Below are 9,658 nucleotides of genomic sequence, written 5' to 3' on the forward strand. Positions count from 1 at the left end.
CCCATCTTCCACTCAGCGCAGGTTCCTGGTTCACCTCTGTCTGAAGGAACGGGAGGCCAAGGCTGCAGTCTCCTTCCCTCCAAGGGTTGTCTACACGGCTCACTTTCCCTTGCAGATTTATCTCCCTCCCGGGGAACGTTCTCTGCCTCTGACGCCCACAGTCTTAGCCTAACACGATCCTGCGCCCAGCCCCTAGTGCTGTGTAGCCTCCTTGGCTCTAGGAGTTAACCAGGGCACCCTGAGTTCTCTCCTTCACAGCTAGTCTGACCGTTTTTCAAATGTTCACCCACTCAGGACACTGTTCTGAGGTTTCTTGGAACAAGACCAGCTCCTGCGGCCCCTGCCCCCACCTCGCACACCCGGGACCTGGGCCTGGTCTCCCTCTCCATTCGCGGAATGGGCTGGCCTCCCTTCCAGTCCCCTGCCTCCCTCCCTGCCTCCCTCCCTGCCCTTCCCAGCCCGGTTCACGTCGACGAATTTCAAATTCCAAATTCCAAACTTCAGCACAAATATCCCCCCCCACCAATGCTTTCCTTCACCACGCTCAGATCTAATCAAATCAAATCTTCCTATTTGCTACTCTCATGGCACCACACCTCCCTTTTGCTGGCACTTAATTGTAATTATGAATTTTTTTTCTCAACAATTAGATTGATCAATCAACCACTGACATCTATGAACGGGGGCTTCATGGTGGGCCCCATTTGACAGGCAAAGGACTGGCCAATGACCTTCCAAGCTCAGTCGGTCCCACCCCAGCTGGCCCCGCCCCTGACCTCTCCCATCACGTGATGGCCTCGCCGCCTTTTAAGAGAAAGCGCGCGAGGCTGCGAGCAGTCAGTCAGCTTTCTGTCGGGCTCTGAGCTAGGACCGCTGGGTGCTCCCTCCTGCCTGCCTGGTAGGGGGCGCATTTGAGGGCGACGTCGGAGCCATAGCCGTGATCCTGTGGACACCTCCAGCTCCTCGGGCTTCTCCTCATAGAAGAGAGCCAGCTGCAGGGAGATCAGGTTTGTGTCTGGGTGTCCCTGAGGGGTGGGTAGAGTTCGCGTGGGTACAGGTGGGAACAGAATCCTCAGTGCTCTAGAAAGCCGAGGCCACATCCCTTGTCACCACTGCCTTCCTCGCAACTCTGTTCCGCATCCTCCATCTTCTTTCTCTCTTCCGCTAGGGAGGGATCATTCCTCCAGGAGGCCTAAGTCTCCCCGGCACCAGCTTTGCCTGAAGAAACTGGGATAAGTTAATCAAGCCGCCTCTAGGCCAATCCCTGCTTGCTACTGGCTCCCCTTTGGAAATCCCTTACAGTGTGGAAGTCTTCCCCCACCCCAACTCCCACCTTCTTCACAGGATCCCCTTGGCTGCGCCCCGCGGGCTCTGTGCAAATGCTCTGAGGCCCGCGAGCGGCGGTGGCCCTGGAGGAGGGGGTGAGGTAGGGTCCGCATCGCTGCGTGACGCTTGAGAAATTAGGCTGCGGTTTAACACCCTGACTGACCCGTTTTCCTCCCCACTCCCTCCTGCAGATTCCTTATGGAGGAACCAAGGCGTTCGAAACGACTTCGCTCCATGGCCCCTAATCAAGGTACCGTCAAACATCTACCATTCTCTTTAATTTTTTCCAGATTTTTACTTTACTTTTGGTATTGACTTATAGAACTTAGATATGCAAATGTGACATGTTATGAAAAGCAGCAGCCCCTGCTCCTTCTCAGTCTCTCGCACCTTTGGGACCATCACTTCCATCTGGGTAGCCATTACTTCTAGCATTTCCTCTCATTCTTTAAATAACATGCGTACCCTACTGCTATTTCTTTTTCCGTTTAGACTTTATTTATGGTCTTCCCGCTAGACTAGTGGAGTATTTAGCTGTAGTTCATACATTGCCACCACTCACCACCACCACCACTCACCCAGCCATACCCATTCCAGGGCACACACTCTGTGCTCCTCCCCCACTGCCCAGGAGCCAGGAGGACACTAGGATTACTTTGCACCTCTTGCATAACTTGAGTTTTCCAGGACTTAATACTTCTCCTCGGTTATGATGTGTTCACTTTATCACGAATCCATTCCCCAATTCTTCCCCAATTGCTTAAATTGAAACCCAATCAAGCATTCTCTCAGTTTCACTTTCTCATAGCCTGCTCCAACCGGGACTGGCTGCTCCTAGTCAGCTCCCAGCTGCCACTCCAGGATCTCCCTTCCACATCATCTGGGAAATTCCTTTTCCTCTTTTGAATTTTATCCCATTTCCTATGTCTGGTGTCTTTTTCTTTCTTATTTTACTTTTTCTCTTTGGAAGAGTGAGTTCTCACACTATGTCTCGATCTGTGTATGATAAACCAGTACTCTCACATTGTTCTTTTCCAGAGATATTGGAATTTGATGGCCATTGCCAAATTACTCTTGAAAACATTTCCCTTCATACACTGTCCTAAATCTTTTAATCTTGTCTAGTTTGATAGACACATTACAGTAAAGCATGCCTTGAAGGGAAATTATTTAAGATCTTGCTTGTCTGTAAACATCTTCGTTCTAATTCCTAAGGGATACTTTGGTTGGATATCAAATTTTAGGTGGGTGGGAAGTCCATTTCACTCAAAAATTTTGAAGACTGGCCGGGTGCGGTGGCTCAAGCCTGTAATCCCAGCACTTTGGGAGGCCGAGACGGGCGGATCACGAGGTCAGGAGATCGAGACCATCCTGGCTAACACGGTGAAACCCCGTCTCTACTAAAAATACAAAAACTAGCCGGGCGAGGTGGCGGGCGCCTGTAGTCTCAGCTACTCGGGAGGCTGAGTCAGGAGAATGGCCTAAACCCAGGAGGCGGAGCTTGCAGTGAGCTGAGATCTGGCCACTGCACTCCAGTCCGGGCGACAGAGCAAGACCCTGCCTCAAAAAAAAAAAAAAAAAAAAAAAAAAAAAAAAAAAAAAAAAAAAATTTTGAAGACATTTTCTATTATCTTCTAGATTTAATTGCTGCTTTTGAGCTGTCTGATTTTTGAGACATGTTGAATCTTGACCCTTTCCATATTGCCTTTCCTCCCTTTCTCTTTCTCCCTCTCTGGAAGATTGTAGGATCTTTCGTTGTCACCACCACTCTGGAATTTTATGGGGATGTGTCTCAGTAACAATACGCTTCTAATTTTCTTTTATCTTCCTTCCTTTCCATCATTTTGGATTTTAGCTCTCTTTTCTGGGAGATCTTCTCAATACTATCCTCCAAAATTTCCATGGAGATTTTTATTTCTGCTCTCACAATTTTAATTTCAAAAAGCTGTAGTTTTTCTGAATATTCCTTTTCAAAAGTACCCTATAATTGATTCATGGACATAATTCCTTCTATCTCTCTGGGGATATTAATTATAGATGTTTTTGGAAAGTCTCATGTGTGGCATAAACTGTTTCCTCCAAGTTGGCTTTTCTTGTTGTATTGTTCTATTTCTTGTGTTAGAGCCTTTCCTCTGATGTTTGGCGATCTCTGATTGCTGCTTATAGTTTAAAAATGCAACCCGGAAGAAGCTGTTGGGAGCCCCAAGCCTGTGGATGGGGCTTGTTGATTGGGTTCCACAGAATATATATGGTTGGGCTATGTAACTGGGCAACCCTAAATGCCAGTTTCTTGGGATTTTTTCTTAGGCTACACAGGTTTTCCTAGGAAGAATATTCAGATGATCTTCAATGCCTGCTCTGTCATTGATAAAATTCTGTAGACGTTTGTCTAGTTTTGGACTTCCTGTTCTGTTCCATTGCTCAATCATGTATCTGTGTGAACACCTCCCCTCCCTACCAAGCTAGCTTATAGCTACCCTAGGCTTCTTTCCTCCTGGAAGCCATACAACTACCCCTGGCCCCCCTGTCACCTAGAATCCTATCCCTCCCTGCTATCCCTAATCCTCTCTCACCTCTGCCTTTCTAAATCCCACCCATCATCCTTGATATCCCCGGCTTATGTTAACTTCTCCAATAAGACTTTCTGATCATCTCCTTCCCAATACATGTTAAGAAGCTTACTTGAACCAGACACTAATCTAAACATTTCTCTTCTAGTAACTCAGTTCTTTTAAGGACCCAGGGGTTGGCACGTTATTATACCAATTTATGAAAAGGGGCACTGATGCCCAGATAAGTGAAGCTGCCTGGGAATACAACCCCAGCATTCTGGATCCGGAGCCACCTCCCTTATGATACCCTTCACCTCCCAGCTGGTCACTCATTAGCATCATTCATTTTTAGATGTTCTGTTTGTCTCTCCTACTGAGGTTTAAGCACAGCAAGGGCAGGCAACATGTCATTTTTATTCAAACTCAGCCTCTGCAGGGAATTGTAGACTCATTTACTTATTAGTAAAATGGTGGTCATAATATCTGACTGACAAGGTCATTGCAAGGACTTGAGAGGCTCATGGAAAGTGCTGAGCCCAGGCTAGGCCCTTGGACAGACAGTGCTCCTGAGGGCTCACCCTGCAGGCATCTCCTGACCTTCACACTGTTTGCCTGGGTTCCCCTGGGCCCTCCCTGAACCCCTCTCCTTGTCTCCCTTCCTGAAGGCTTCCTGGGCGGCCCCTACTCCATCTCCTCACACTCTGCTTCTCTTTTAGCTTCAGGTGGGCCTCCTACAGAGGCAGGCTGCTCTGGTGTGGACCATGAAGACCCTATAGAGCCAGTCCAACTCGCAAAACCCACTGCTTATGTGAAACCCATGAGATGGGAGCCCCCGGCTCGCGCAGAGCTGGCTCGTCCTGCAGGAAGAGGCTGGCGCAGGGGAGGAAGCTGGTGGGCAGGTCGAGGCCGTGGCAGTGGGCCCGTGCTCCGCATGGTCCCCAGCCAGAGAGAGGGGCCAGAGGTGTACCTCCGTCTGAACTACCGTGGAGAGCCAGGCCACCAGGGGGAACCGGAAGCCGGGCAGAACCCAGCCTTCTCTTTTACTGAAGCAGCTCCTATGCCCGGAATTGTGCAGGAAGGCCCCGGTCCCCATGCAGCCCAGCCTGAGGTGGGGTTTCAGGAGCCACCTCCTGCTCCTGGGCCTGCGGCTGTGGCCAGGCAGCCCATGTTGGCCCTCTATCCCTGTATCGGGTTCAGGCCTCTGGGTGGCTCAGCTTTTTTGCGCATCATGCAGACCTCCAGTGGCACCTACGTGCATGAGGTCCCAGTGTACCTTGCCCACATTGCACACTAACCTCTGTCACCCATATTGCTGCCAGCCTCCCTTTCTTCCACCTGAACTTTCCCCCATCCCCAAACTCTAGCCCCATTTCTGCTCCACTCCTCCCTGCCCATCCCAGCCAGGGCCCTTACTTTGTGTTGTCATGCACCTCCAAGTCCTCCTCCCAGGATCCTGACAATAGTCCATCTGCTTCCAATGTCCCTCTTGCCTCTGCTTTGTATGTTCTGTCAAAGATACAGATGCATGGAATTCCTCAATGCTTACTCAAATAAACCAGCAGCTCCCTGAGTCCTTTTAGTGTGCTTATATTAAAAGCCAATTAAAGATACTTGGGATGAAAAACAAGGTTGTTGGAATCCAAAGTTATGTTGATGATTTGAATCACAGAATAGATAGGACTGAGAAATAAAAAACTAGATATTTGGGCAAGAGAGAGATGGAGAGTGTGACAGAGCAGTCACCCAGGGAGCTCTCCTGTGGATCCACAGGTCATCTAACATGGAACTCCCCAGGGATCCATCATCCTGGGGATCAGAGGTCATGTAACATGGAGTTCTCCTGGGATCCATTGTCCTGAGGATCCACAGGTCATGTAAGGTGGAGTTCTTCTGGGATCCATTGCCCTGAGGATCCACAGGTCATGTAATGTGAATCTCTTACGGGATCCATTGTCCTGAGGATCCACAGGTCATCTAACATGGAGCTCTCCCAGGATCCATCATCCTGAGGATTTGCAGGCCATCTAACATAGAGCTCTCCCAGGATCCATCGTCCTGAGGATCCACAGGTCATCAAAAATGGAGCTCTCCTGCAATCCATTGTCCTGAGGATCCACAGGTCATCTAACGTGAAGCTCCCCTGGGATCCATTGTCCAGAGGATACTCAGGTCATTTAGCATGGAGCTCCCCCGGGATCCATTGTCCTGAGGATCCACAGGTCACCTAACATGGAGCTCCCCCAGGATCCATCATCCTGAGGATGAGAGGTCATCAAATATGGAGCTCCCCTGGGAACTGTCATCCTAGGTATCCAGAGGTCATCTATCCTGGAACTCCCCTGAGATCCGTCATCCTGCGGATCCACACGTCATGGGATGTCCTGAGGATCAGAGGTCATCTAACATGGATCCTCCTCGGGATCCATCGTCCTGAGTATTCACAGGTCATCTAATGTGGAACTCTGCTGGGATTCGTTATCCTGAGGATCCACATGGCATGTGATGTGGAGCTCCCTCATGATCCATTGTCCTGAGGATCAGAGGTCATCTAACTTGGAGCTCTTCCGTGATCCGTCATCCTGAGGATCCAGAAGTCATCTAACATGGAGCTCTCCCAGGATCCATCATCCTGGGGATCCACAGGATCCATCATCCACAGGATCCAGAAGTCATCTAACATGGAGAGCCTGAACATCTGGATGACAGCAAAATACGAGGAAATTATGGCTATATGAATTCTCCCAATGAAGGAAAGATGTGAATCCTTAGCAGGCTACAAGAATAACACCCTTTGGGAGTATGAAGTATGGTAGAGAGAACATTCCAAAAGCTGCCTGAAAGCTGAGACCTGCATGGAAAGCAGAATTAGGCTCACAGTAGACTTTGTGTGACAGCATCAATGACTGTGGAAAGCAATGGTGCAACGTCCTTAGAGCTTCGAGAGGGAAGTAACTCCGAATCTACAATTCTATGATCAATCAAATGTTTTGGAGGAGGAGTGGAGGAGGCAAGAAGTGTCAGCTCAAGGGCAAGGCCACATGAAGAGAGAAAGAGCCTACAGAAAAGGGACAAAAATCCAGACTCCTACTCAGACTGGACCTGAAGCCTGAGCTTCCCCCTGAACTTAGAATACACAACTTATAATGTGCAAGCTACTAAACCGCTTTTCTGTTCAGGGAGGTTTGAATTCAGCTGTTATGTACAGCAAAAGTATGAATAATATTTTTCAGCCAGGGGAAAAAAAAACCAAAACTCCTAGAAAAAGTGGGATGCAAGAAGAATCAGAAAGCAAGAAAATTCGTTAGCTATATTATTAAGTCTAGATAAGTATGATTCTGGAAGAAAGATCTGGAAAGGTGATCTAGAATTAAAATTCCAGAAGACTTTGACATAGACATTTGGGGCATGGGGGATTTCAGAAGGAGCTAGACATTATTAAAGTTCTTGCCTAGCTCCTGGAGATGACGTAGAGGCTGAATATAAGAGAACTCTGACACATTCATAAGTCGAAGTGTATGTTTCCATTGGGAATCACGACATGAATTAGAATAGAATGTAAAATTTCAAACAGATTAAGGAAAAGGGGGATCAAAGAAAATTTGATAATTCAAACAAAAGGCATGGGGGGTTAATAGAAACAAGGAGAGAGTGTGACATACTTACGGTGCTAAATAAGGAATCAGTAATTTGATGGCTTCATCCTTAGCTTCCTCCTGGCTTTAACGGGAATATTTTAAATGTTTCACCATTAAGCAAGATATTTGCTGTAAGTTTCTCATAGATATTTGATCAAATTGAGGTAGTTCTAATTTTTTTAGAATTTGATAAAAGGTGTATTATGAATTGGATTTCGTATTTTATTAAGTAGGCTTTTATTAGCTGATTTTGAGTCACTTGTAAGAGAAAATGTCCAAGTAACATGAAGAGAATTTTTCCCATCAAAAATTTTTGTCTTGTGTATTTAATCCTCTTAAATAAACGCTTCTCTTTGACTTTTTTTTTACTATAGCTCTTTTACTAAAATTTCACAAATTATGAATATAGAATGTCTTTACCAAAACCAGAAAAAAGAGACAAAAGGTAGAAAAACAATGTCTGCTGCCTCTATTCTTCATTCCTATTGTATCTTTCCCCATAATCACATGAGTCTATACAAGCAAATGTGTACATTAAAAGCATCATCTGTGGTTTGATTTTACAAACACCCGGCATGCCATCCACCAGGGGTCATGCTGAAGTGACTACAGGGTCCAGGCAGGCAACCCGGGTGTGGCAGATGTGGTGGGGACCAGTGCCTCTCTTGAGCCCATGCCCCCTCCAAAGTGGGCACAGGCAACTTAGTATTGAAGCACAGCATGAACCCCAATGAACACACTGCAGTGGGAGCTGCTTCTTAGGTTGCCATAAGCCTACAAGCACCCTCTCAGACATCCTATGCTCATGTGCCACTATCTCCTTGCTGGATATCTGTCTGCAAGATGAACAGGCTTTATGTTGTACAAGCAATGGTCTGCCAATAGATTGCTTCCAGGGTGTTTCTACTACCAAAATGCTTCACTAAATATTTGTACATGGTGTAAGACAGGGTCTCATTCTGTTGCCCAGGCTGAAATGTGTTGCAAGCAAGGCTTGCCCAGGCTGAAATGTGTTGCAATCTAGGCTCACCACAGCCTCCACCTCTCGAGCTCAGGTGATCCTTCCACTTCAGCTTCCTCAGTAGCTGGGACCACAGGTATGCACCACTATGCCTGGGTAATTTCTGCATTTTTTTGTAGAGACAGGGTTTTGTCATGTTGTGCAGGCTGGTCTTGAACTCTTGAGCTCAAGCAATCCACCCACTTTGGCCTCCCGAAATGCTGGGATTACAGGTGTGAGCCACTGCACCTGGTCTTTTTTTTTTTTTTTAACTTCGTAAAATAAATTCTCTAAGTGAGATTCCTATGCCAACCAGTACGGCCATATTTTATTTTATTTATTTATTTTTAAATTTAACGTTTAAGTTAAATTAGACCCCAGTGTATGTTGTTCCTCTCTATGTGTCCATGTGTTCTCATCATTTAGCTCCCACTGATAAGTGAGAACATATGGTATTTGGTTTTCTGTTCCTGTGTTAGTTTGGCAAGGACAATGGCCTCCAGCTTTATCTGTGTCCCTCCAAAGGACATGATCTCATTCTTTTTTGTCACGGCTTCATAGTATTCCATGGTGTCTACCACATTTCCTTCATCTAGTCTATCATTTATGGGGACTTAAGTTGATTCCATGTCTTTGCTATTATGAATAGTGCTGCAATGAACATATACATACATGCGTCTTTATAATAGAATGATTTATATCCCTTTGGGTATGTGCCAGTAATGGGATTGCTGGGTTGAGCCATGTTTTATTTTAATAAATACTAAGAAATTGTATTAAAATTAGGTGGCATCAATGCCAATTCCAACCTGCAGTGATAAGGGCACCTCTTCCCCCCACTATCTCCCCAGCAATAAATGTTGGGACTCCATAATTTTTGCCAATCTCTTGGATAAAGGTATGCTATCTTGTTATCATTCTAATTTGAATTTTCTTGGCTACTAATAAGATTTAGTATCTTTGTATGCATTTATTGTCCACTTTTGTATCTTTCTCCATTAGTTGCTAATATATCTTTTTTACACAATTTTTTGTTGGATCTTATATCTTTTGTGTATCAATTAGTAGGAACTCATGTTAGAAATGCATAAGTGCTACAGGTGATTTTCCCATTCCAACCTTCCTCTTTAGGCATGGCTTGGGCC

General features: G+C 46.3%; 1 protein-coding gene across 1 annotated transcript; it reads left to right on the plus strand.

Moving 5' to 3' along the window:
• Nucleotides 1–839: 839 nt before the first annotated feature.
• LOC113222992 (proline-rich protein 20G-like) lies at nucleotides 840–5,987 on the plus strand. Its single transcript, XM_026452560.2, has 3 exons — nucleotides 840–1,007; nucleotides 1,518–1,576; nucleotides 4,595–5,987. Exons 2-3 carry the CDS (start codon nucleotides 1,525–1,527, stop codon nucleotides 5,170–5,172), a joined length of 630 nt encoding a protein of 209 aa, XP_026308345.1. The 5' UTR covers nucleotides 840–1,007; nucleotides 1,518–1,524; the 3' UTR covers nucleotides 5,173–5,987.
• The last annotated feature ends 3,671 nt before the right edge of the window (nucleotides 5,988–9,658 follow it).

This window comes from Piliocolobus tephrosceles, unplaced genomic scaffold (genome assembly GCF_002776525.5).
Source record: "Piliocolobus tephrosceles isolate RC106 unplaced genomic scaffold, ASM277652v3 unscaffolded_37361, whole genome shotgun sequence".
NCBI lineage: Eukaryota > Metazoa > Chordata > Mammalia > Primates > Cercopithecidae > Piliocolobus > Piliocolobus tephrosceles.

What these genes read in the sequence shown, in the direction of transcription:
- LOC113222992 (XM_026452560.2), top strand. Translation starts at nt 1,525, where the DNA reads ATGGAGGAACCAAGGCGTTCGAAACGACTTCGCTCCATGGCCCCTAAT. An exon ending in CTCCATGGCCCCTAATCAAG is followed by an intron (nt 1,577 to 4,594) that starts GTACCGTCAAAC and finishes CTTCTCTTTTAG; the next exon opens with CTTCAGGTGGGCCTCCTACA.